This window comes from Cheilinus undulatus, linkage group 6 (assembly GCF_018320785.1).
Source record: "Cheilinus undulatus linkage group 6, ASM1832078v1, whole genome shotgun sequence".
Classification (NCBI taxonomy): domain Eukaryota; kingdom Metazoa; phylum Chordata; class Actinopteri; order Labriformes; family Labridae; genus Cheilinus; species Cheilinus undulatus.
In genome coordinates this window covers 36,344,940-36,372,537 of record NC_054870.1, presented here as the reverse complement: position 1 = coordinate 36,372,537, position 27,598 = coordinate 36,344,940, and the positions used below count along the sequence as shown (strand labels likewise).

Below are 27,598 nucleotides of genomic sequence, written 5' to 3'. Positions count from 1 at the left end.
CAGGAATCAGGAGACAAAGTGAGCTTATTTTCAATATACAAGACAATACAATGAAACAGCAACAGGTTGCAATTATGTCTTCTGGCTCACTCAGCCTGTTAAAAATCCCTAACGCAGCTAACAAGCTTAACTGAAAAGTTTCAGTTTTAGTGACAAAAAATTCATCATTGGACAAGAATTGTCACAATAATCTGACCTTTGTCTTTAAGATGTTAACCTTTTAGCATCTTTGGAAAGTCCATGTTTGACTTAGCTTTGCTTAAAAGAGACAAAACAGGGGCAAAAGTAAGCAAGCTTTAGTACTTTTAAAATACTAATAATTTTTAATTTGTACAAAAAGTAGCAGCAACAGTATTCTTCTGGCTGTCATTTAGGTATTCTAGCATAGCTATCTGGCTAACTGAGCTGTTTTTGTTGTAATGGCAACTCAAGAGTGACAGAGTTACTCTAATGACCACTCAACAGTCACAGAGTTACTCTAATGACCACTCAACAGTCACAGAGTTACTCTAATGACCACTAAACAGTCACAGAGTTACTCTAATGACCACTCAACAGTCACAGAGTCACTCTAATGACCACTAAACAGTCACAGAGTTACTCTAATGACCACTCAACAGTCACAGAGTCACTCTAATGACCACTCAACAGTCAGAGTCAATCTAATGACCACTCAACAGTCACAGAGTTACTCTGATGACCACTCAACAGTCACAGAGTTAATCTAATGACTACTCAACAGTCACAGAGTTACTCTGATGACCACTCAACAGTCACAGAGTCACTCTAATGACCACTCAACAGTCACAGAGTTACTCTGATGGCCACTCAACAGTGACAGAGTTAATCTAATGACCACTCAACAGTCACAGAGTTACTCCAATGACCACTCAACAGTCAGGGTTAATCTAATGACCACTCAACAGTCACAGAGTTACTCTGATGACCACTCAACAGTGACAGAGTCACTCTAATGACCACTCAACAGTCATAGAGTTACTCTGATGGCCACTCAACAGTGACAGAGTTAATCTAATGACCACTCAACAGTCATAGAGTTACTCTGATGGCCACTCAACAGTGACAGAGTTAATCTAATGACCACTCAACAGTCACAGAGTTACTCTGATGACCCAGTCACTGCTGTAACCTTGTCCTTTTTCATTTCATTTTTTGCACTACAAACATGTGTTTACTCAATATTGGTCCATTTCAGTTTACCCTGTTAGTATATTTATTTCCATTGGAAATGTTTGTCTCTTTATACTTCAGCCATTCTTGGCTCACTATTTTTCACTGTAATTGTACTAATTGGTTCATGTAACTATTGTTACTGTCAATATCTGAGTCCTATATTTAAAATAGTCTATTTATTGTGTTCATTTTTGTGAACAGACATACATACTGTATATAGGTTTTTAAAACTTCTCTTTTTGCATTTTATATCGTTTATATTCGTAATCATGTTTCTTTGCTAGACTTTTTTTTTGGTTGTTTTTTTTGTAATGCTGCCTCTCTAAGTGCCTTAAATTGCCCCAATTTTTTTTAATGAATTTGAATATTCATACGATTATTTGGCCCAGAGCAAAAAAACAGTATGTAGTTTTGAGTGTATCTATTCCCTTTTTCTTGGCCAGCCAACAATGGTCATGTTTGAAACTTAGGTCTGTTTTTTTATTTACTGCTCTAAAGGTGATATACATCCCAGAGTCATGTCTGGTTCACTGATACCTAGCTAACAAGATAATACTGATGTTAGAGGCTGAGTGGGTAAATAGCAGATAAGAGGGTTGATAATGAGGATGTGGCTTGGGCTCTGCCTCTGTTATCCTCAATCTGCAGGGATAAACCTCATGCAAATCTGGATTGGATTAGATGAAGCACAGGGAGCCTAATTAGAAGAGGTTTTACTGCTGCAGGCATTAGTTTAAAACCGGAGGAGAGACTTTCAAAAAGTAAAAACTGGAAGTCGGTGAGTGCATGGAGGGGTGAAAACCGAGATTCAAGACTGAGGGTACGCAGTGAAGATGTTTAAATGGAGGAGAAGACAAAAAAACATGAAAAGAAGGAAGAAAAGATTGATAGACATGATTGCACAACAGGGGTTTCAGAGATGGAGGGAGAGAAAGAGAGGAGAGAGTTCTCAGAAACACCAGATTGAGCTGCAAATCACAGTCAACCCAGAAATGATTCCCCGGACCTCTGAGAGCCTGTTGCTATGGCAACGTCATCATTGCAGGCGCTGCTTTAATCCGTGGAAGCCTGTTAAGTTAACATGAGGCTCAGGCAGCCACCTTATGCTTCTGTACTCACAACACAAAGCTGTGCCAGCATTGTAGTCGCTCACCACAGACGAGATTTATTTACGAATGTTTTGCTATTAGAAGACAGGATTATCTGCTCTCTCTCTGCATGCTCCTTTTAGTTTCTTCCTCTCCAGCACTGGCTAAATCTCCCTTGAAAGGATGCAAAATCATTGTTTAAATTTTCATCATATTCCTTATTTACATGTCTGTTTCCTCATCCTCCTTTGTTTTAAAAAGTATGACAACAGTTGAATTGCTTCTGTAGATATTTGTGCACAAAAAATTGGAAGTTTTGAAAGATCAAGAGCAAGACAGGCAGAGACAGACAGGGAGAAAAGCTGGCAGATGTGCGTGAGACACTATACAATCAATGCCAACTGGTATAAGAGAGAATAAGGCTCTATTGTTGACAGTCTGAATGGATGAGGAGTCTGCATCTGGGCATTAATGCCTCCAAGCCGCACTGTTTCTCAGTCAGAGCAGTCAGTCAGTCAGTTATACAACCAGCTCAGCCATGACAGGGGGGTGTATTGTTTTGGATTTGCTTCTCAAATCAGATATCTGTCGGTTCGCTTCAATAATCCTGTGATGTGGGCAGCATTAATGTATTCAGCCACTGGAGAGGACAAGAGAGGAGAGCCTAAGCCTTGCTGATAAATTATAACGGTGCCATAAAACAGGATACAGTAAGAGCAGGGGGGGAGGAGAGCCGCCATCACTGTGAATAAGCTGTATCCCTGTATACTGTACTGATGGATAGCGTAGGTGAATAAAGGCTGGGGGTACATGAAGGGAATGCAGTGTGACATCCAGGTCGGGCTCTAGGCGACCTGCAAGGAACAGACAGCTGTGACATATGAGCGTGTGTGCGTGTGGGGGTGACACACAGTCCAGAGCAGTGGCTGCTAGCAGAGAATGTGATGGATGAGGAAGAGGAAGCTCGCCATAAAGGCTTTAGCTAGCCAAGTTTACATCCTATCAAGTCTCTCAGAGCTCCTGTTAGGAAATCTTTCTGTTTGTGTAGATGTTGGTGCCCCTGTGGGGGTGTCTTGAGGCCTTTGTGCACTCAGTCAGTCATAAATATATATATTTATTTTTGGAGCATTTTGGATTTCCTGCTATTTTTTTCCTGCATCTGGCCAAGTTGTTGGAGGTTGTTTACTCAGAGCTGCAGCTTCTTCTCTCTCCCCCTTACAATTAGACTTCATCTGAAGCACCATTATGTGGATTTAAGCCATGCAACATAATAGATGAAGGCCAAAATTTGTTCTTATAGCCACTTAAAGCATGAAAGACTTAACTGAAAGGATGCCTTGTATCTCTCCAACGGGCTTTTTAGTACTCGGCATAGTGCTGTGACGCTTGAGCTTGTGCAAATAAGAGCTCTGAAGGGTTCTTTTTTGCACAAGCAAAAGAGAACCATAAAATCATCTTAACTGGTTGAAGCCCATTTTGTCTTGTATTGTAGTCTTACACAATGAATAAAAATAATTGCAACAGAGTCAGTTTGTACAAGTTCTCTGTGTAATGAAAAAAATCAGAAAATGTATATGAAAAATGCATCAGAAAAATGGATTTAGGAGGTGCAGATGGCCTAGTGGTTAGCTTGCACCCCAAGTATGCCTGGGTTCAAGTCTGGCCTGCGGCTTCTCTCCTGTATGTATCACACCTACTCTCTTATCCCTATTTCCAACCCTATCCACTGTCCTCCTCTCTAAATAAAGGCATAAAAAGCCTGAAAATGTGTCTTGGGAAAGATACCCAAGGATAAGATGTCCTTTTTTGCCCCAAGGGGTCGCCATACCCAACACAGACTAAATGATCCTCACTAGAGTTATGAGTGTTTGAATATTCCTGACCTAAGTCTTTATATTTTTATGCTCAGAAATTATTTTCCTTTCTATCCTCAGCCAGTACGGCACAAAAGGCCTCAGGAAAAAACAAACAGTTCTCTGAGGTTATACTAGAAATCATAGATTTGGGATTTGAGACTTGTAGTAGAGGAATGATGGGCAGAGAGCAACACAGAAAAGGATCAAAAGTAAAGTGCTGTAGATAGCAGTGTGTATCTAATTTTCTGTTTTTTTTCCCAGATGTAGACACCACCAAGGACCCCTGTCAAAAGGTTAAGTGCAGCCGACACAAAGTGTGTATCGCCCAGGGCTACCAGAGAGCTGTATGCGTCAACCGCAAGAAACTCGAACACAGGTGAGTGTGTGCAGCCCCTGGGCGAGAACCGACTAACTCCACAACACACACTGTCAACAAATCACTCCTCTTAATGCACACTAAGATGAAGTCCACACAACCAGATTTACAGTAAATGAACTTTGCTGGTTTCTTGTCAGTCACAGTGGTATTCATAAAACCTGTTTGTGTGCCAGTGCAGTATGACTACCTGCTGTTTAATCATAAGCTCATACATTCAGACCACATGGAGCAGGGCTGTTTCTCCATGTCCAGGTTGGTGCTGCTGTGTCTGGACTTTGAATGAGCTCAGCAGTCGCAGTCTCAGATGGACGTGCAGAGGCTGAAGTGTTTGTGTCTCCTTTATCCTGCAGGCTGAAGCAGCCGGCTCTCAGGTCTCCTGATGGAAACTGTCAGCCATGTCCCATCTCATCCACCGGGCCTGTGTGCGGATCAGACGGACACAACTATGCCTCCAAGGTACACAGAAGCAAAAACATAACCGTAGGACTGGGAAATAACTCTCTATTATTGGTATATTTGCCTGTAATGGGTCTGGATCTGAATTATGCTAAATTGAACTGAAACTATCAAACAAATCTTATCAAATTTTATAAATAAGGGCAGAGTAAATCATCAAAAACATTCAGTCGTGGCTTAAAGACGTAATATGTAAATTCATTCGGAACACGGCTCTTAATCCAAACAATAATAAAAGATAATGAGCAGAGACACTGCATCCTCTCTGCTTCGTGATAGTGGGCTGCTCTTTCCGGGCAGCAGATAATGCAACAATTAATTAAACAATTCTGAAATAATCACGTTATTTCTGTTCTTGTTCAGTCGAGACTCAGTAGGGATAAATACGACTTTCTAGTTACTGTTTTGTTTTTTTCAACATTACCAACAGTAGGAGTTTTAGTTTGTCACCAAAAACATATTTTGGTATTATTTGAAGTTGTTAAAACTTGCTTGCCTACACAGTAACTCAATAGTAACCATAAAGTTAAGTAAACTCTGCCTTCAGAGTTTGAAGAGAAAACTGAACATTTGAGCCTGAAATGAAAGTAGGATCTGAAAATCCTTTTGTTTTGTGCAAACAGAAAGACACCATTTTTAAACTGAACTAAAACACCAGCTGGATGGCATCCCCTGGGGTGCAGAACAAAAAAACAAATCTAGAAAGGAAAAATAAGAGCAGAGAAAGATGTTTTTTTTTTTTTTTGTCTTTTTGAGATGATAATCAAGTGGCATTCAGTGACCCACAAAAAAGCAGAAGAATTAAAGTAAAAGGAAGATTTTGTAGTAGACAATTTGCATGAGATGAATAAGTGTCTGTCTTGGGAATGGTGGGTCATTAAGTCGATAGAAAGTCAGGGAGCAAAACAACTGTCTGATGTGCTGGATCAATTTCATGAAAACATGTCAGGGTAAAATAGTAGAAGGATGCAGAAATTTTGTTGGAAATAAATTTATACATCTGTTGGAAACACAAAGATAGTTTAGAATCATCCGCCAATATGTTTACGGTATGTCTATGCTTAACACATGTACCAAAAAACCTGTGAAATATCCAAAGATCGAATGATGAGGTCTAACAGAGGTTGTGTTTTTGTCACAATCCCCCCATGACTATATGTTTGTAGTTTCTGCTGGATGTTATTATTGTATGATGCTTGGAAGTTGTTCATTTTGGTTACTTACCACAGAGCATAAAACCAACAAGACACGTCAAAAAGTCTGCTGTAGTAGAAATTCAGTCAGACTTTTGCTTGGGGTTGTAAGTATGATTGTAGGTTGTAGGTGACCCTGGAAACAAAACTGACATCAGATATAGAAGATAAGACCGTCTTATGTTACTGGTCTTAAACCTGGAGTCTGTCATTTTATTCAAGTCAGTTAAGTGACGGTTGATGCCGATCCGCAGGCTCCTTAGGCTGGCAGTGCTGTACTCCCTGCTCAGAAAATATGACTGTCTCAGGTTGCTATAGTTACTCCTACCGGAGTAACGGCTAACGGCTGCTGCGCATTAATTTGGAATGGTGTAATGATTTTGTGACTGGAACTACTTGTGAAGTTCAGACGGTGTCCATATATCAGAGGTTAATGGACACCAATGGAATTTCCAGAGCCAATCACAATCGAGTATTCACCAAGACCATGGTATAATTAGTTTTATCTACCTTATGTTTTATTCTTAAGTCCTTTAACCCTTGTCCTTTTGTTTGGCGATCTGACTGAAAGTCAGCGCGACTTCAAAGCAAGTTGTGCAACTCAAAATTTAGGTCTGAATCAGACTGAATTCACAGTGTACGCCTGACTTTAGCAGCACAGCAACAGACTGTTCAGCTCTGCCCACCTCAGTTGTTTAGTTGCTTTTCTGTATCAAGGAGTCTTTTCAGTCAGAACTGTACCCAATAAAGTATATACAGTATATTAATTAGTAAACCACCATTGTCATTTGATGGATTAATTTTAGGCATTGAGGGCAAAAAGCTGCTTTGAGGGTGGCAATGCCTTCTGATTTTACGACACAAGCTAATTGCAAAGCATTTTGGGAGTGTTTGACGTACAAGGCAGGAAGGCGTGACCACTACAATATGTGAAATTTATCCATGAAACAGAAACATTGTTTACTGTTTCACAAATGTTCCTTAGTTTTTATTGCAAAGGTCCTTTAATACAAAATAGCAGGAAAGTAACGGAGATAGGTCCGGAGGGATTTATTGGAGTTATAACAGTTGTGGTGAAAAACCAGCATATATTTGCATTTTCCTTTGCCAAGTTTCTAAAAGTTTGTTTAATATTTGCGATGCATTTGGATGGAAACTAAACTACTATGTGAACAGGATTTTCTTGTATTACAGCTGCCAGACAGAATGGTAGGGTGGATCCGGATCGCCCATTGCAATGAAATCTGTGAAAGTGAAAGACAGCCTTCAGATTTTTCAGTAAAAGATGGAAATAATTTGGTAGACACAACCTTAGCCTTGTCGCCAGTATTCAGTGTTAAAGGATCCCAGAATTAAACAAACAGTAGTCCAGCTGACACTGAATTTGGTTATCTGAGACAATAATCAACATTCACTAATGTTAATGGACAGCTAAAAAAGTGCTAAAAGAGGAGGGGGACAAAGAGAATTATGTGCCATCACTTGCTGAATTGAAAGTGATATAATGTCATCAACTACATGTCTTTGTTTGCTTCTGGATACCTCAGTGTTTGCTTGTATACAGGCTCCACTTAAGCCTCATTAGGTACTTGTTTGTCAGTTTTGTATTACCATCTTGCTCCTGCTGCACCAAAATAACAAAAAAAAAACCCTATTGCAACCAAGGTTAAGTTTGAAGATATGGAGAGATATATATTTTCTAGGCTAAATCAGTGTAATGAACCTGGGCCTTCACTAAAAAGAAAATAAATGTCAGGAGAAATAATCACTAGGTGTAGGTGGAGGGTGCAAATCATTGGCAGTGAAACGGCAGCAGCCGCCTCAAGAAAGAGTGAAAATTATGCTCATGTAGGTGTGGATTCAGCTTTACATACTGGATGTTCTGCTTGCCTTATAATAACATATGTTGTGTCAGAAATAATCTTGATGTTCGCTAACATAGGTTACAGTGACAGACACGTACTATTGGAAGCATATGTAAAACATTCTGTGTCAGCCAGGTGCTGGGAGATGCATTCACAGCTTTAAATCTGTGCTTTAGACTTGATAACATAATGTACTATGCATTGTGGGTACTGACATACACCTTGCATAGTCAGAGCTTCGCAGTGTGAGGACACTCTCCGGGGAAAAAGAGGAGACAAAGATCCATGATACATGGCCTCACATGGGCCAGTTGGTGGCTTGTGGTGACAGATGCCTGTGTTTTTATTGATTTATGCTATGTCTTTTGGATCACTATTCCTGACCTTGTGTGCAGGCAGAGGTTGAAAAAGCGCATTCAGGAGCAAGTCTGAGATATGAATTAAGGCGTACAGCCGGTCACCTCATGAATATTTGATCTGTGTTGCAGTAATAACTCATTTTTCATCACCTTTGTGTCCCCTTGTCTGAGTCGCTGGGGTGGATATGTGTGTGTGTTTGTGCTTATTGATGTGTGTATTTATGTTGCAGTGCAAGCTGGAGCAGCAAGCGTGTCTTACTGGGAAGGATCTTACCCTGAAGTGTTCGGGTCTGTGTCCTTGTCCGACAGCTGCTCCTACATCCAAGGACAGTAAACATGGTAAGATCAAACACATGGCAAAAATAAATATACTCATAATGAGTTTGTTGGTTATCACTGCAATAGCAGGCTTCCCATCTCTGTTTTAATTCTTTATCTGTGCCTCACACATCATTTGTTCAGCAGTCATCGTTATAACGACACATAATCCTCTGGCCTCCACAGAGAGCTGCACTGGACAGGATCTGGCTGATCTCGGGGAGCGTCTGAGGGACTGGTTCCAACTCCTGCAGACAAATGCCAAGCAGAACAACAACACCAAGGCCGGGGCAAAAGGTGCTGCAGCCAGCACCACATCAGGTCAGAGCAAAATTCAAATCAGTCCTCACTGCATTAAGAGCAGGTTATAATTGACCTGACATGCCAGATAGACTGTTTCATATATCTATTGAATGGACATATTTCACATTCGTCTGTTACATTGATTGCGGGCAAATCAGAGCAACAAGACAAAAAGTAGTGGGCATATGCAGCCCTCCAAGTAACATGAACTTGGCAGGGTGTGGATACAGTCATTACGAGGCCGGTCAGTTGAAGTGCATAAACATCTTCTCTGCCAAGGCTCTTTGCTCGATGTAATGAAAAAAGTGGCCCAGTTTGGATAAAATTGCCGCTGGAGCTACAACTGAGATAATCGCTCACCAGCAGCCATTGTATTGTGGGCTTATAGCACAACTAAACCCTGCCCATAACTAGCTAAACTAATGCTGAAGCAAGTCACGAGTAGAGCAAAAATTAGTACTTCTGTCATGAAAGCTTTCAGTGCTGGTCTTTGCTCCTTTTTTTTTCTTTTCAAAGTGGTCCAGTTATGGTAAAACCGCTACCATACTCTAGCTACATCTGAACTATTTGCTACACTGGCAAGCAGCCATTGCTACCAGCTTCCAGTACAACTAAACCCCGCCCGTAGCTACCGCCCCATTCTCCTCAAATGATAACAGGGTCATTGAATAAGTATGAAGTGTTATTTTTAAGCCACATACTCAGCATAACTTTTAAAAAATTACACATTTTATTGTGGCCCCTTCTCAAAATGGTATCAGCTCTTTCTTTGATTATTTGTTTTATAAAACAAGCAATCAAACTGAACGTAGCTGCTAGGCCACCATTGTTGAACAAGGTATCCATGCCAGGACCTGCAACTAACTTCATTCAATCAGTAGCAAAATCTGATTGGAGAAGCCTGTTTGAAAAGTCGAGATAATTTACTTCCTGTGACCTCCCTTTCCACCTTTCTTTGACCTCGATGAAAACATCACAAGGTCAAGGAAAGATGTGAGTACAAGGATAGGAAAAGAGAACAATAGTGATAAGGGAATCTGACAGCTCTTACTCTAAGCAGATGTTACAACTGTGATGTGGGTTTACAAGGTAGAAAAATACAATATACCATTTATTGACTACAAAACCACATCTATCTTCTGGTTCATTCTCCTCAGGACAGGGCAGCTTTAAGCCCCTGTAACAGCCAGGGCATCTTAAATAATCTTTTAATTAAACTGTTTGCCTGATGAAGGTCTAGTACCAAAATGTTATAAATAGATAACCTTGATTTTTTTGCGGGTGTGACAGTGTGCAGGAGTTTTCTTTTTTTTTTGTTCAATAACTTTCCCTCTGACGCATTTCTGATGTAAGTCAGAAAATTTGAAAACACCTAGAGGGTTTGAACTTTCTCAATAATAACTACTTTCTCAACTGAGTGAAGATGACATTACTACAGTTATGATGACTGCGTGTTTTTATTAACGCCGTCACTTTAAATGAAGTTGATGCAGAGAATTGGTGGTCATCCTGTCTTCTCTCCTTTCATAAAGATGGCCTGGTGAATCCTATACTAAAGTAGAAAGTAAAGGAAGCAGGGAAACTCCTTTCCTTATCTTGTGGAGAATTCCAACAGCTTTTATCATGTCCAACACTTCATTACTTCTAGGCCATTTAACTCAGTTATGAACCTCCCTAACCAAGAAGGACTATTGGAGGGGCCCCAGGACCTGATGGCAAATGTTAGTCAGGGGTCAACTGCTTATGCAACCGATGTGATGTGCTTGTTTTATCATTATTAAATTACTTCTAAGGAGGCCCCACAATAAAGTCACTAAACTCACTGGTGCCTCAAACATAGGCACAAAGGTAGACTTCTATGAGAAAAATGTAAGAACTAGGCTCTGACCACATTTGGAAAAGTAAAAATTAGTAAGAGGGGAAAATAAAAATCCTTACAAATAAAGCTTTATGGTCCTGCTGGTGCTGTGTTTGCAACAAACTACTGGATTTCTTTTGGAATTCAGTTACTGAGCTGCAATAAACACTTTTTCAGATATCAGGAGACTATCACTTCTCAAACTGGGACATATTGTGATCAAAGCAATACCAGAACCACAGTTTGGTGATTATTTAGTTCCTAAGAAGCTTCAGATCTTTATGAGCCTGTGAAGCCTGGATTGGCAGTGGTAGAAACTGCCAAATCCCATTTTTAGAGGGAAAACCATTTTAAACTGATAATATTTTAATGGGAATAATCGGGGATTTGCATTGGAAACAGTCGATTTTCTCTAACAGACTGGCCTGATTTCATTTCCATTTGTACAGCTGTCCCCTGATAAAAATGGATGATTGTTTGTCTGTCTTTGTGTTTGCAGTGCTGGACAGGAGCCTGGTGGCCAGCTGTAAGGACTCCATAGGCTGGATGTTTTCCAAGTTGGACACCAACGGCGACTTGTACCTGGACCAGGCTGAGCTGGCTGCCATCAACCTAGACAAGTACGAGGTCTGTATCCGGCCTTTCTTCAACTCCTGTGACTCCTATAAGGATGGCAAAGTCTCCACTGCTGAGTGGTGCCTGTGCTTCTGGAGAGAGAGTGAGTATTCTGGGGAGGGTGTGAGGTTTGTTTTTTTGTGTGTTTAAGGTGCTCAGCTTGCCCTCAGGTGTTGTTACTGTTGTATGCCTGTCCTTTATTATTTGTCTCCCCACTTATTCTCCTATTTCCCCATCAGCTCAAAATAGTCACCACAAGGAGCTAAAACATTCCTGCTGCTGGTTGACAGGCTGATTCTCTCACAGCTCTCATGCCTGTCAGCCAACTAGTCAAGCAGAAACAGTCAGAATCCAACCTCATGTACTTTTTTTAGTTTGTTTTAGAAGGACATACAAGGGAATTGATTTTAAAACTATACTTTTAATTAGAAAATGAATTACTCTCACGAAAGGATTAATCTATAACCGTTAATTGACTGTATTGATTCAGCAGGCTTTGTCCTCTGTTGTCAACTTCTGTGAAGCTAAAGTATTACAGTGTTGTACCACTGTCTTCCAGATTAACTGTTTGTGCAACATGTTATTTTTACAGAACTTAACCACTAAATGGACTGAACATTTGGTGTAAAATCTGGCAATATTCAAGGTAAAATAAACTAAAGACAGCAGCTAATGTAAGAACTTACCAAATAAAATGTAGGATAGCAGTTTTAGTTATTTTTTGGTTAATTTAATGCTGGCTTCAAGACTAAAGAAGGCATATCTTTGGACAAGGGTGCTCTAAAGAACTGTCCACTTCCTGCCTAACAAAGAAGAAGCATTAAAATATCTCTAACTTACAAAATATGACTGGTTAGCTCAAAGCTAAATACAAGCATGGAGTTGGCTTCCTCGCTAAGACCTGTCAGATGTCCTACATACAAAAGTCCTTTCAGCCAACCCTGCAGAACATAAAAGCTCTTGAGCTTCCCATCCTGAGTGTCAAATGAATGAGCAGAAAGAAATGCTAACACAGGGGCACTTAATACATGATATTACCTTAAGCTAGCAAGCTAGCTTAAAGCTAATTATACCATTTGGCTGTTTAGCCCAGTTGACCCTTCGCCAAGCCCCTCCCTGTCCAATCCTACATTAGCAGCTGTAACTACGCAAGGAAGGCCTGTAAAGCTATGCCAAAGTGGTGACTTGACATACCTACAAATCTTAAGAGTGTGGTGTTGAAATTTGCACTTTCACAAAGTTGATAAACCAAGAGGAAATATGTAGGATATGAAAAAAATGAAAGAGTGAGATCGCAAGACCAGCAGGAGCGATTGAGATTAGTTAGCAAAGGGCTAACGTTAACACGTGTTTAAAAGTTTATTCTTTATGAGCTCTGAATGTTATCATATATTTAGTTACTCTGCTGTACAAGAGAAATGTTGTTTCACTGTACTGCCTGCACGATCAGACCGTGAAATTGACTACTGAAAGTCACTTTTTTTTTTAAATTAATTGTTTAGCAAACATAATGTGAAGTGTGGCTAGCTGTTTCTTACATACTTACGTACAGTCAGCTGCAACATATACAGTATGCTGCGTTTAACACGTGAACAAAAATTAGCTTAACATTAGCATTTATTTAGCCTGTTCGCACATTAGCCACTACCAGGCAACAGCCAAATAACATCCTCCACAGAAAAACACTGGCAGGCCATTGCAACAAATAGCTAACCAGCAGTCAGATAATGTTAGACACCATATTAAAACTCAGCATTTCAGATCAAACTTGAGTCCTAACATGCAGTTTCTCTTAAGCTAATGAACTTAGGTCTAGCCACTGTTCACTTAAAACTATAAAATCCAACCATCTTGGTTTATGTGGCGTAGTGGAAGAGAGAGAAAAACATTTACTGTTGATTGTTCAGTGCTGTACTATAGTTGATGGATCTTCTTACAGCTGAAGCTGTAGTTAGGTTCACAGCTGCTTCCTGATATGTAGCTAATCTGTCTGCAGTTCTCCAGGTTTCAGCTTCATTATATCCTGCATCAATGACTAAATTAAAACTCCTCCATACTGTCATTTTCCTGCATAGTTGTGTTTGCATGACGTCCTCTTCTCAATTTAATGAATATTCGCTGCCTGAATTATCCGTGTGCTACTTATGCGTTAGGGATTAGGTATTTAGCCTAATGCTAACATATCTGTTCACACAAATTATATCATAAATGTCGTTTTCACTAGCAACTTGTGGATGTTTTTGTCTACTTCTCTGATTTTTCCAAACACTTTTGCTATAAATATGATTGGACTTCTTTCAGAATACCCCCTGCTTAGGCAGTAGAAAACTCGTATTCAGCACTGCAAGTGTGAAAGCTTACCAGACGTAGCAACAGTAACCAAGGGGGCGGGGCGTAAGTGAAGGGTTAAACTGAGTTTCGTAGCTAACAAGATATGAGTAAGGAATTTATTTCTTGCCAAACAACATATTAAGTAGGAGTTTTTTGCTTTCTTGCTGATGAAATATAAACTAGGAATCTGCTATTACTTTTTTAAAAGTATAGGATTTTACTATTGCGCTAACAAAATCTATGTGTGTATGAGCTAGGAAATGCTAACTACCTAGCCAACAACATATTAGTCTCACTTCTTCCAAACTTATTTATTGACTAGGCATTTGTTGCTTTCTTGCTTGCAAAATATAAACCAAATGTTTGGTACAAGGTTAAAGCCACAAGTTGCTTACTTCCGAGATGACAAAAGTTAGTTAAGAAATGCTAGCCTCGTTGCTAAAAAAATATGAGTTATTCAAAATCTTTTTACCCAACAATTCATTAACAAAGAAGATAGTCCTTTATTAGTCCCACAAGGGGAAATTTGAAAAATTTATTGCAGCAAAAGTGGTGTAAAAAAAACTATAGGAATTTACTGTCTAGCAACACCTAAGCTACAAGTTGTATACTTTCATGCTAACAAAATATGTGCCAGGTGGAAGGCTAGTATTTGCTAGTCAAATTCACATTTTTTTTTTTATTATTTACCTTGAAATAGGACTAAATGTCCCCAGAATTTTCATAGTTCAATGTTTTTTTAACTCCTCTACCAATGAATCAGATGTCATTCATACAACAGTGCTTACAGTCTTAAACACTCAAGTACATGATAAGCTATTGAGCTTTCCACCCTGGGCGTTTACAAAAGGGCCACATAAATATGGTTCATTGTTTCTGACAGATTTTGCTCCTCTGTTTTATGCTTAGCTGTGCCTTAGAGTCTGCTTTGTTTCTTTATTTCAGCTTCTAAAATACTGTTTTCTGCTTTTTAAGAGCCCCCCTGCTTGGCTGAACTCGAGAGGATCCAAGTCCTAGACGGCGGGAAGAGGAAGTTCGGTAGGTATCTGACTTCTCATGAAAACATTTCAGCCTAAATGAATCTGTCTTGCCTGGTTGATGGGTTTCATGGAGCAGATGACAAGCAGGAGGCGGGGATTAGTGTCTGATCAGTCTTGTGGATTACGATTTGATACTGACAGTCTGGGAAGGAAAAACAGCCATCAGTGTGTCATACATGTACGCGTGAGGAGGGAAATTTGTGAGAGTGTTTTTTTGGACATGTGTGTAAGCATGTGCGCTCTGCAGATTTTGGCTCCCTGACTGGGTAGTGAGTCAGGACTCTCCAAGGACACAGAGAGTGGGGCAGTCCGCCAAACCAACACTCAGATGTTCCCTTGAAAGACTGGACAGACAGTTTTGTTTTTGACCTCGCTCATTTGCTTTCCCTCACGTTTGTGTTGTTTCTTTTTGCACATAATTATGAAAGTAGCATCTCAAATATTTTACATCATTACAAACCCATCCATCTGTGAAGAGCATGACAGTCTGATGGCTTACAAGGTTAAGTTTCGCCTCAGTGATTTAATGAATGCAACTTCACTATGCTGTGCCTTTTTTCTTGCTTTCCACATCCTTATGTGAATAGAAGCTGTGTTTTATATTCATGTAATGTTTTTGTATTTGGAAACTTTCCAATCTTGTATCCTCTCATGATGATTAGCTACCTGCCCTCAAACACACTCCCATACTACCCCAACATACTGCAATATGCTGACTTAATACTTATTCACCCCTGTTTTGCTCTGTGAACAGATTTGTATTCATGGAATACAAAATTGGCTGCCACATATGCTGCATGCATTACATCCACACTTGGGATCTATGCCATGTGCAATGAGGCATGAATCATGGCGTTTGCAGAGATTGCGTTGTGCATACTGTAAGATAAGGTCGCTTTACCATACCTGACTCTTGTTTGTGTTTTCTTGCGTGGGTTGATCGCTAGGTCGATTCATCCCCAGCTGCGACGAGGACGGCTACTACAGGAAGCAGCAGTGTGAGAGGGGGGAGTGCTGGTGTGTTGATCAAAACGGGGGAGAAGTAGCAGGATCCAGGATTCGAGGCAAGCCAGATTGCGGTAAGCTATCAGTGTATATGAGGAGAATTTGAACTTGAAAGCTGAATGTAGAAGGGAGAAATAACACTCAAAATGTCTGCTGTGAATTGGCCCACATCTCCACGGCACCCCCACATGCATTCTGCACAAGGCTTTCTTTATGTTAAAGGACTGAGGCCCGCCGCAACATAACTCACTGCAGGGACCAGTGCCACATTCATGTGTCCAGAGTCATTTGCATTCTAAAGCCCGCCTGTCGCTGCAAGAAAAGTCTTTCAAGATAAATGAGGACTGGTTGGACTGAACCTGCGGCTGATAAGAATGAGTCCCCTGGCAAGGTTTAGAAATAGCTATTAAAATCCAGGCAAAGTCAAACACATGCCCCTTTTTTGCCTCTACAGTCCATGTTTTTAAATTGATTTCAGCATTTCTCATTGGACTCCATTAAAGTTGAGAGGAAGGCATGCTGCACAGAATTTATTGCTATATACAAGATGGCCACAGTGGATAATTCAATCCCCTTGCATCCTTTCTTCCCTGTGTTTTCTCTCCGCAGATGATGAAATGGCATATTCAGGTGATTTTGGCAGCGGGGTCGGATGGGAAGACGAGGAAGAGAAAGAAGCTGAGGAAACTGCAGAGGAGGCAGAAGAGGAAGAAGGAGAAGTGGGAGAAGTGGATGATGGGGGCTATATCTGGTAGAAAGATGAAGTCTGACCTTTCTGGGAGAGCATCTTGGTGGTCCTAAACACACAAACATACACATACAGATCTTACAAAGAGATGGATGTGATGGAGCTCACATATTCAGAACAAAACAGGCTGATAAAAGGCAAAGGAGAGGGTTGTACAGGCGTGGAGAGGGAAGATGTCATGGGAGTATTTAATGTTATAGGATGTTCTTAAACTGGGCAGGGGAAATATCACTGTTAAGATATTAAGGGTCTGGAGTCAAGAATTTTGTCCCCCATACTTGTGAATCTATGTTCTCTTCTGTTGTATGTCTTTTGAACCATCTTTGAGCAGATTTAGCTGTTACATAATGGAGACTTTAAGCAGTCGCAGGTGCTTGCATAAAAAAATGAAGAAAGATCGGATGTATTTCAATAGTCTGAATTGGCTTCTTTCATCTTTTACTTTCCGCAGATAAACAGCATTTAGATATCCAGTTTTGATTTGAGTCAGAAAACAGGAGATGAAGAGAGGAAGCTGCATTTGAATATTGAAAAGCATCCTTTGACTTTACCCTTTTCATGTCATACGCTTTGGCTCATATGTGACAGTAGTGCTCTGTCTCATCCATGACTTATTAAAAAAAAGTTTCTCACGCATCACTCTTTAGCTTGTAAATAACGTGTGTACCAGAAGACAGATTGTCACCTATTAGTCCTGTTATCAATGCCTTGAAAGACTAGCAGAGTATGCTGCTTGGTTGACAAGTGTATATCGTATCATGATGTGGATCAATTATTGTGTTTATTAAAAAAATAAAAATAAACTGGTCTATGTGGCCGAACTGGCCACCGTACATCCGACTCTGTACTTTTGTTCCCTTTGACTCCCGTCTTTTTAAACAAATCTATTCTGTAGCACCTTTATTTGAGTTTTAACAGCACTGAAGCTTCAGTTATGCCCCTTTACATAAAAAAAGATTGTATTTTAAACAATACAACTGTCACAGGCCACGTATGTACATCTGTTATTTTGGGGTGGACGATAAAAACATTTTCCCACTAGAGGTCGCTGTCTTGCAGACCCTCACAACTCTTTCATTGCTGCTTTATCCCTCTTCCACCCACATGTTCTGTTTTAATTGTCTGTCTCTTTGCCCAGATGACCTAAAATCATATTTATGTTTGTAATTTCTAATAACTCACAGTATTCAGGATATTTCCTCCAAAGGTTTAAATAAAGATCCACCATTTCTCAAAGGATTTTTCATTGTGTTTGCCTGCTCTGGCTTGAACTGTTGGCTCAACACAATTACAGATTACCAGCTGTATTGCAACACTTGGTCCGTATCCATCAGCTTCAAGAGAATGTGCAGAAATAACAATGAAATAAACCCAAACTACAGACAGACAGCCCCGTTCTCATCAGGGTCGAAATGTAACTTTTTCATACTGTGTATGGGTTTCACTTTCTGAAATGAGCGACAAAAAGAAATTAAATTTTTTCATGATATTCTAATTTTTTGAGATGTACCTGTATACCTGCCACTGTAGCTAGTGAATTCAAATATCTACCAGTCACACACATCTTTTAGCAGCCACCCTATTTTAACAAGCATTATTTAATGAGGTATAATATAAAAATCAAGACTTGATATATTCAAGTTATAGAGTTGTTGCTCATTTTAAACCATGTTCCTCAATTTTTCCTGTACTCAACCATGTAAACATTCACTCTGCCTCCTACGGGGGCTCTGTACATTCAGGCATTTTCTTACATTATGAGTTTGACTCAGTAGAAATAATATTTTTTTTGCGCATTTCCTGCAGTCTCAAGCTAAAATTCAGGCTTTGTTTAACTTTTTTTTGTCTTGCAACAATCAAGCAGATACTCCAGTTGCAGTGGAGAACTTCTCTAATGTCCTCAGCTGTCTTCACATCTGACAAGCAGCCCTGACACAAGGAGGAGGCCGGCTTTTTTGGACAGTGAGCTAGTAGATCTGATAGGCTTTGCTCATAAAGTCAGTAGGAACAAGGGTTTAATTCAGCCGTTTACACTAAATCACTGTTAGGTGAGGCTATTTCTATTTGCTTGCAACAGTGGACAGTAAGTTTGGCAAATTCACCAGACACTGCTCAGAAATACTGGCATTTGGCTGGTGGCAGCTGCTACTTTCCCACCCTGGTTCATATCCAGTCAACACAGCCAGTCTTACTAGCAGCTCTGTGAGGTTGACTTAATACACGCAGTATGCGGAGATTAAAAAAAATGTTACCATACCAACATCCAGTGTTGAAAATGAAGTCAAAGTGCATAAAACAGCAGTTTCTTAAGTGTCAGCGAAGGCTTGCATCAAAATTTTTGTCTAGACTGAATAGCTCTTTTCTTTATTACAGGGTTATTATAGGTCATCCATTCTGACTACTAGTACATTAAGGCAGAGGGTTAAGCATGGTTGATCTGACTTCCAGGCAAGCACAGTTTAGCCGTCTGCCATGAGGCTAAAAGCCCACCTCAAGCTCCACCTCTTTACCTGTTTTAGTAGTTTCAAACAGCTTTTCCAATATAGCAACCTTCAGTGATGGCTTTCAAAACACCACTCTAGAAATTGGTGGGTGATGCTTCTAACCCAAATCACACATGCAACCCTGAAACTTTCCCAAAAGTTTTCTTGACTCCTGCAGCAGGAAGTTTTCTTGCAGCTTACCCATCAGGCAAGAGAAGGAAAAATATTAGGGGGATAGCAGGGAAAATTCAGGATAAAGTCTGGGTAAAAAATATCGGTTGTCTGCATTCATGTATGCAGCTCATCCAGGTAAATTCAGGAAATTTTCAGGGGTTTTGTACAAGTGTGAATAAGGCTTATGTCAGAAAGGATAGCAGTTTAGCTTTTAAGCCAAAGATGACCCATTAAAACTAAAAACAAACTAATTTTTGGGTTTATGGTGACAACACAATTTTAAGTTAGTTTTTCATGAACTAATGTGTTGGACAAAGTCATGCTTTGAGCAGATGGTAGCACTAGTTAAAATTAAATGGTGACTAAAATGATTAGAATTCATCCTGGGGAGAAAGTATGGTCTGTGATGACTATCCTTTAACTAAAAGACAATTGTTTTAAAATATTTATTGTGCAATTGAAATATTATACAATTAGAAATATCAGTAATTTTAGCCAGTTATATAGTTCTCTCTCTCTCTCTCTCTCTCTCTCTATATATATATATATAAATATATCCCACAGGCTCACCACTAGACTGAAATACACTCTGATAATTTTTTCAACTGCTTATTAACACAAATATCGACTCAGCCTATAACATCCCAGCAACCAGTGCATTGAGGCATCAGAGGATCAGAATGGGGAAGAAGGGGGATTTAATAGACTTTGAACATGCCATGGTTATTGGTGCCCAACAGGCTGGACGGTGTATTTCACAAACTGCTGATCTACTGGGGATTTCATGCACAGCCATCTCTACAGTTTACAGAGAATGGTCCAAAAAAGAGAAAATATCCAGTGAGCGGCAGTTCTCTGGGCCAAAATGCCTTGTTGATGAGAGAGGTACGAGGAGCATGGCCAGACTGGTTTGAGCTGATACAACAGCAATAGTAACTCATACAAACACTCCTCACAACTGAGGTGTACAAAAGAGCATCTCTGACAAACAATACCTCAAACCTTGAAGCAGATTGGCTACAGCAGCAGAAAGCCACACCAGGGGCCTTATCTGTCAGCTAAGAACAGGAAACTGAGGCTACAATTCATGCTAAAACTGAACAAGAGAAGATTGGGAAAATGTTGCCTGGTCTGATGTGTCTCGATTTCCATTGTGACATTCAGGTGAAAGGGTTTCAATTTGGTGTAAACAACATGAAAGTCAGCTAGACCACCAGCAACCAAAGCATGTTCAAAGTCACTTAAATTACCTTTCTTTCCCATGCTAATGTTGTTGGAATATAAATAGTGCCTATGAAAAGTATTCACCCCTTATGATGTTTTACCCTTTTATTGATTTTATAACTAAATAATGGTCAATATACTTTAGCTTTTTGACAAAAAATTACAAAAACCCCTCTTTAATGTCAAAGTGAAACCAGATGTCTTCAAAGTAATGGCAATTGAATAAAAATATGTAATGTAAAATAAGTGACAGCATAATTATTAGATATATCTTTAAGTCAGTATTTAGTAAATGCAATCACAACACTGAGTCTGTGTGGATAGTTCTCAGTCAGGCTTGCACATCTGGACACTGCAATTTTGCTCCATTCTTCTTTAAAAAACTGCTCATGCTCTGTCAGATTGCACGAGGAATGGGCATGAACAGCCCTTTTCAATTCCAGCCACAAATTCTCTACTGGATTGTTTTCATCCTCTCAGTTTGTGAGGATACCCTAATTTGGGCAGATTAAAGTATGCCACATTCCTTCCATTTCTTGATGACGGATTGAACAGAACTCTGGGTGATGTTCAGTGCCTTGGAAATGTATTACACTTTATTATACTTTCCCTTCACATTTTCTCTGAGTTGCTTGGAGTGTTCTTTTGTCTTCATGGTGTAATGGTAGCCAGGCACAGGTGTCTTTATACTATAATTCACTGCACTCGTGCAATCCCCATTTCACTTATTGTGACACTGCTAGCACCAATTGGCTGGACCTCTGATGGATTTGATTGGTCACTTTAAAGGGGGTGAATATTTATGCAAGCACTCATTTTACATCACATATTTTTACTTAATTGGTATTATTTGTGGAAATCTGTTTTCACTTTGACATTAAAGAGGTTTTTTATTACTTTTTTTCCTCAAAAAAGCCAAATGATTGATCTATAAAATAAATAAAAGGGTAGAAAACCCTTTGGGGTGTATACCTTTTATAGGCACTGTGAACGTGTGGTGTCAGATGGTCGACCCTTTTGTAGAATTTGGTGCATAAACACCTCGCGTCTAGGAACGTATCCACTCATGACTTTTGCTCCTGTGCTACAATCCTTAAACTGTTATTCCCTATTATATGTCCTCCAAAATGATTAGCTTCTAATATGCCAAAATAGTACGATAATATCATCCATGCTCAAGTCATGGTCTGACTCTAATTAAAACACTACACTAGTGCCCCTAAAGCTTTTTTCTGAAATTCATGATGCACAAACTTTAAGTAGGTTACAGAATGGCCCATGGAAATACAGCATGTGTGTAATCCTTCATATCTGTACTTCTCTTGTATTAATTGGTCTTGAGAACATTATTCTTCAAATCTTGCTGATGCTAGAGGTAAAATGTACTGTGTTATTAGGGTTTCTGGAACAGTAACTTCAATTTGGTAACTTTTTTAGCCTTGTTTTGAGCAAATGTTGCAAAATTAGTGAGACAACATTTCCAAAAATGTTAAGGATAAGTACACTATATTAGGTAACATGATGCATATTTTGGGGCAATCTTGGAAAATACCAATCAAAAGCAGCACTGTCCTTTGTGTGACTTCTCCGCGGGGCAGATCTTATTTACAGCTCACTTCTACTCTCGTCTTACCCTGCAGTGGAGTGTTGCTCATAGCTTTGGGAGACCAGCCGAAATGAGATACAGACCCAAGTCTGCATATCAGCACTTCTAACAGCACAATGCCTATAGAAAACTCTCTCCTCAGCCTCCTCGGGACATTGCTCCAGCCTCTCCACCGTGAATTATTCAGTCTGGGAACAGTGAAATAGAAACCTCACAGTATGTTACAAGGTATGCACCTTCTTGGGAGTGCCAGCCAAGAAAACTTGTCCAAGCATTGTAAAAAGTGACAGTAACCAGTCCTCTGAAATGTCATTTTCAGTTTCACATTTCAGATCTAATGGAAATTAGTAGCAGTAATATCCCAGTGGATGAATGCTTAAATATGTTAACTGTGAGAGGGTTTGCCTGCCAACAGATGTCTGAATACCTGATACCAACAGCAAGACTTCTGGCTCCCCAAAGGGACCAATCATTTCCAGCAACCTGTCAGCCTATTACACTGAATATTCCTTCAGCTTGGTGGAAAAATAAGCCATATGTAACAGGAGCAGGTGTAAATCCTATCACATGCTTCCAGGGAAAATGTCTCCTTTTTTTCTTGATGCTTCAACTGTAAAAAGGCTGAGATGTTGGAAGTGAAACCTCAGGCAATTCTTTTATCTAATGTTTCGGCTTTACATAGGGAGGAATTGAGCAAATTAGTCTTTTATTAAGTTTTCCAGCTACATCCATGTTCCTTTGATATTTCAGTTGTGATAATGAGAGCTATTTGTGACTTCTGTGCACAGGAATGTATCCAGGAAAAACTAGCTTACAAGCAGAATGATCTACAGTGTTATTTTAATTGCATTACTGTATTACATTTCATCAAAACAAGGAAGGCTTAAACACACTTAAACTTCCTATTAACATCAAGTGACCCTTTAAATAATTTACATTGTTTACTGCATTATTCTTTCTTTCAGCATTAAAAATTAATGATTCTCGCTTCAGTTGCAATAACTCCCTTAGATCTTTGACCTACTAACTGTCTTTTTGACAAAGTGAGGTATAAAAGTTGAGAGTAATAAATTACAAAACAGCTGTTTTGTTAAAATAATACATCTGTTGATATGATAATCAAAGATAATTTTGCTTATAATCTAACTCTTGACTTTCTCTAGCATACTCCCTGGTGCAGGGGCCTTCTGTTAAAGTTTGCTTGGAGCCCCCTGTAGCCTCCACACCCTCCTGACGTCTTGTTCTGTGGTGTCTAGCTCTCTGAAAACATCAGCATCCTTTGTGTCATCAAAGTGTTGCAACAGTCCCTGGAAAACAGTCACTGGGATGCTGAAGTTGAGATGTGGGTAGGTCACTTTGGAAGCTATGTCCCTTGTGTTGCTGGACACAATACCTGCAGAGACACAAAACAATCATAATTTGCACTTAATTTGTGTAAAATCTGAAATTCACCGCAGCTAAAGGAGTTGTGTAGTGCACACAGTTGCTTTTCTCTTCACATTTGCTGCATTATTACAGTGAAAGAATCTGTGGTCATCTTATGCCCCCCACTGATCAAAAGGAGTACATGACTCTGGAGCTGAAAGGTTTCTTACCCAGCAGCTCTCCTGTGTGTCTCCGTACTACAGCGCCCCCGCTGGCCCCTGCTTGTACTGCACATGTGGTCTGAAGCATGACAGGCTGGCCATTCAACTTTATGGCTTTGGAAAGGACACCACAAGTCAAGGACGGGCCGCTCCTCCGACCCAACCCACCATATCCCACTACAACTACAGATTCACCTGCAAGCATGGAAACCAACACAGACATTTATCTTCAACAGTTTTAATACTGTAGAAGAACCAATCTCCTCTAGACCCAATAAAGAAGCAAGAAATAATAATTCTACTGTCGTTAATTAATAAGAGCGCAGACAAACCTGGATTAAAACTCTGAGCCATGTGAGGAGCTAAGGTCTTCTTGACAGAGTCTCTCATCTGCACCAAAGCCAGATCATAGGGTGATGATGCTTTGGTGGAAAACAGGACATCACCAATAACATCATGGACTCTGCAAAAAAGCAAAAACTCAGTAAATGTTTTTTTATTCTGCACTCAGTGTTAAAAAGTCAACATCATGCTGAGAGAGGCTTGTATAATTATCTGAGCAGAATGACTCCCCACTCGAGTTAAAGTTGTTACCAGTTTCTGGTAATTAAAATGTCCCAAAAAGCCACTTGATACGTTCAGCCTCAAAAAACTGACTGCATATTTGGTGCTGATCTAATAGACTATACCCTCCAAATCTGATAAATTTTATCATAACACAGTCAGAGTTTTTGATCCAAAATATTCTTCCTGGAGAAAATTTTATCATATCTTCTTGACTTATTAGGTTTTGGGGGAGAAATAAGGTCTTGCCTGGGGTTGTTAAGGGTTCTTTGGCTATTTTAGGGACTTCAAGGACCACACATTAAATGTACCTGAGTGCTCTCATAAAAATGGTTTGATTTTGAGTCAAACATGTGTAACCACAGATAATTCAGACTGGACTTCATTTAGGATGTAGGTGTTATACGTATAAGGACACTTCAATTAAATAGATGTTTTTCCTGCTATTAACAGTCCAAGTGCGTGCGGTGAAAATGGTCTATTGAACATGTTTAACACTAGAGCAGCCAAGGGTCTCTATCAAGGTTGGAATTTAATTTTTTTTTATTGACTGTCTGTAAACATTTGACATCAGCTCTGACAAGACAGGAGGATTTCTGCCAGTGAGCGTACAGGTCTGCTCTGCATTTCACTTGATCTTTGCTGAGATGTTTCTACACCTTGATCGGAGTCCACCTGTGGTAAATTAAACTGATTGGACATGATTTGGAAAGGCACACAACTCTCACTTAAAGGCCTCATGTATATCAAAGGAAAAACCAAGCCATGAGGTCAAAGAAACTGCCTGCAGAGCTCAGAGACAGGGTTGTTGCAAGGCACAAAACTAGGGAAGGCCATAAAAAAAGTTTTGCTGCACTGATGGGCTCCCAAAAGCACAGTGACATCCATAAATCTCAAATGGAGGAAGTCTGGCATGACCAGGACTCTTCCAAGAGCTGTTCATCTGGCCAAACTGAGCAATCCGGGGAGAATGGAAAGCCCTCTATAGGTCTTTCTGAATCATGTCCAATCTATTTAATTTACCACCGGTAGAAACATCTCAACAATGATCTAAAGTAATGGGAAGAACCTGAGCTAAATTTTAAGTGTTGGTGCATAGGGTCTAAATACTAAGTGCATTTTAAGTGAAGAGGACTATACTGCAATGTGGAGCTACAGTCAGGAAGATGTGAAAAGAGAACACTGCAAATATTTGAAATCACTTCTCAGAGTGCATTGCACAAAAATGGCCACCAACATGAGTATATTTTCATTAAAATTCTCAAAATGTAGAAATCTAATGAGTTTCTTTTGACAACAAATATATATATATATATATATATATATAAGACACTGATGTTATTCTGATAAAGACTATACGTTTCAAGTGCAAAGCTCTTTTGAAGAGGCCAAGATAGTAAATGTTATGTCACCTGTCCTTGTGATGAAACTTCAAGGTGACTGTTGGTTTCCCGTTGACGACATGCCGGCAGGTCACAACCAGCTGAGATGTGACAGCAACCCCAGATCCCCACAACTGTCCACTATCCACGAGGCACACAGTGGGGTATTTCACAACATTTGACTCCTGAGCTGTGGTGGACATAAGAAGTTCTGCCTCTCCCTTATGGAGCCAAACATCTCTGAGTGGGTCTTTAACGCTCATGCAGTTGATGATGCTCTTAAAGATCAAGTGGATGGAGCAGACTAGAGTGAGGCCTATCCACTCGTTTGCCTTCCACCCAAACGGAGACACAATCAGTCCAATTAGGCGCACATCTGCATCTTTAACCACAAACAAGCCTCCACCCTCTGTTCCTGGCAAACACCGAGCATCTGTGAGGATGACAGCGTTGTCCTCTCCAGCGAGGTTGCTGATGATACCTCTGCTGAGAGTGCTGATGAAGAGATCCAAGCAGAGGGAGCCAAAGGGTGAGCCACATGCAACAACAGGACATCCTTTCTGCAGAGATGAGCTACTCTGCCAGGGTATAGTGCATGAACTCTGACTGCTGTCTGCAATCTCACTTGCTTTGAGTATGGCGAACCAGCTTAAGAACTGAGCATCTTTAATCAGCATATCATCCTCTTCGTTGCCATGGAAACTCCACTGGTCAGCCTCTTGGAAAAGTGCCTGAAAAGCGTGCTTGAACTCCAGGCAGTTCACCAGCATCAACAACTCGGCTGCTACCTCCCGTTGTTGTGTTGTTTTGTTTCTGGAGGGTGACAATGCCTCTTCATGGGCAGACAGGCTGGCGTCCAGATCTGGAGGAAAGCTAACACGGATTTTGAGTTTCTCACTGAAGCTGTGAGGTGATATGAACCTTTGGTCTGCAGACAGGGGCTCCTTTTTGTCGGCAATGAAACGAGAAAACGGGAGCCCGGTGCATAATATTATTCCAGTTTGAGGATCGACGATAACCCCACTGCAACTCACGGCTTTCTTACCTAAAAAAGTCTCAAAAACCTTGACTACACAGCAACACTTCTCTACATCCTTTACCTCCATGTTGTTAGAAATACTGATGAACTTTACCCATGGGTCGATAACAGTCTTAAGCAACGTGAAGAGACTCAAAACCGTTAAAAGTGCCAATTACAACAACTACAGACCTGTTGTGACACAAAAAAACAAACATCCATTCTGTGCAGGCATGACAAACCGACTAAACGAATTTAAAAAGATGTTTCGCGTTTTATTCTTTAAAAGAACACTGAGTAACAAGAGTTGTTGTTTAACTTCCTGACTGAGTCTCATTGGTCCATAGGAAACCGTACCACTTGCTATGATTGGCTAGAATATCGGCATTCTAAACCAATGTGAAGGAAGAGGGGGCGGGAGTAAACGTAAGAGGCATTCACAAGCACCTCTGACATTTCAAAACTTATGTCAAGAAATAAGATTAACACCTGAAAACCCCCGACTCAACTGCTGTAATAAAAAGTGGAATATGTACTGGTATGTCTTCTTCTTAATCCTCCTCTTCTTCTTCTTTTTCTTCTTCTAATAATAATTATATTTATGATGATAACAATATTATTATGTCAGTAGTTAGTATTATTGTTAGAATATTATTATTACGGCCTACGCCTGCCCTCGGTCTTGAGATAACCTCGGTTGTGAATTGGTGCTATAGAAACAAAGACTGATTGATTGATAGATTGTAAAGAATATATATAGGTTTTTACCGTATATTTACTATTTCATATCATACTATATCAAATGTGTATTGAACTGTAACACTACACTGTATTTTAGTTAATTATTCCACATTATCTTCTTACAAATTGCACCCATTATTACAGTATTATAGAATTTATAATGTCCTGTGTTTCTCCATACTTTACCATGCAGTTAAAGTCCATTCAAGGTT

The 27,598-nt window shown here is 39.9% G+C and overlaps 2 protein-coding genes across 4 annotated transcripts in view; one reads left to right on the top strand and one right to left on the bottom strand.

Annotated features, from left to right (window-relative positions):
* Positions 1-17,655, top strand: part of spock2 (SPARC (osteonectin), cwcv and kazal like domains proteoglycan 2) — a 46,761-nt gene extending 29,106 nt beyond the window's left edge. Inside the window, exons 4-11 of one of the 2 annotated variants that reach the window (XM_041790376.1) lie at positions 4,400-4,514; positions 4,868-4,973; positions 8,621-8,729; positions 8,895-9,029; positions 11,369-11,587; positions 14,791-14,853; positions 15,803-15,934; positions 16,470-17,655. In XM_041790376.1, coding sequence (XP_041646310.1) covers positions 4,400-4,514; positions 4,868-4,973; positions 8,621-8,729; positions 8,895-9,029; positions 11,369-11,587; positions 14,791-14,853; positions 15,803-15,934; positions 16,470-16,615 — 1,025 coding nt within the window. In that variant the 3' untranslated portion in view covers positions 16,616-17,655. The remainder of the gene's footprint in view (positions 1-4,399; positions 4,515-4,867; positions 4,974-8,620; positions 8,730-8,894; positions 9,030-11,368; positions 11,588-14,790; positions 14,854-15,802; positions 15,935-16,469) is intronic. The other variant, XM_041790378.1, reaches the window with a different exon arrangement.
* Positions 17,656-22,954: 5,299 nt separating this feature from the next.
* Positions 22,955-26,958, bottom strand: tysnd1 (trypsin like peroxisomal matrix peptidase 1). 2 transcript variants are annotated; one of them, XM_041788954.1, is made up of 4 exons: positions 25,658-26,958; positions 24,014-24,144; positions 23,691-23,876; positions 22,955-23,488 (listed from the first exon to the last, which is right to left on the bottom strand). In XM_041788954.1, the coding sequence occupies exons 1-4, from the start codon at positions 26,731-26,733 to the stop codon at positions 23,286-23,288; spliced, it is 1,596 nt and encodes a 531-aa protein (XP_041644888.1). In that variant the 5' UTR covers positions 26,734-26,958; the 3' UTR covers positions 22,955-23,285. The 2 variants fall into 2 exon arrangements, with proteins under 2 accessions (XP_041644888.1, XP_041644889.1); XM_041788955.1 differs by lacking the exon at positions 23,691-23,876.
* Positions 26,959-27,598: the final 640 nt, after the last annotated feature.

Excerpts from the sequence above, each read along its gene's own strand:
- tysnd1 (XM_041788954.1), bottom strand. The coding sequence starts at position 26,733 with ATGGAGGTAAAGGATGTAGAGAAGTGTTGCTGTGTAGTCAAGGTTTTT. Across the intron at positions 24,145-25,657 it reads AAGTTTCATCACAAGGACAG|AGTCCATGATGTTATTGGTG; the intron begins GTGACATAACAT and ends GCTTTTTTGCAG. Across the intron at positions 23,877-24,013 it reads GGCTCAGAGTTTTAATCCAG|GTGAATCTGTAGTTGTAGTG; the intron begins GTTTGTCTGCGC and ends CCATGCTTGCAG.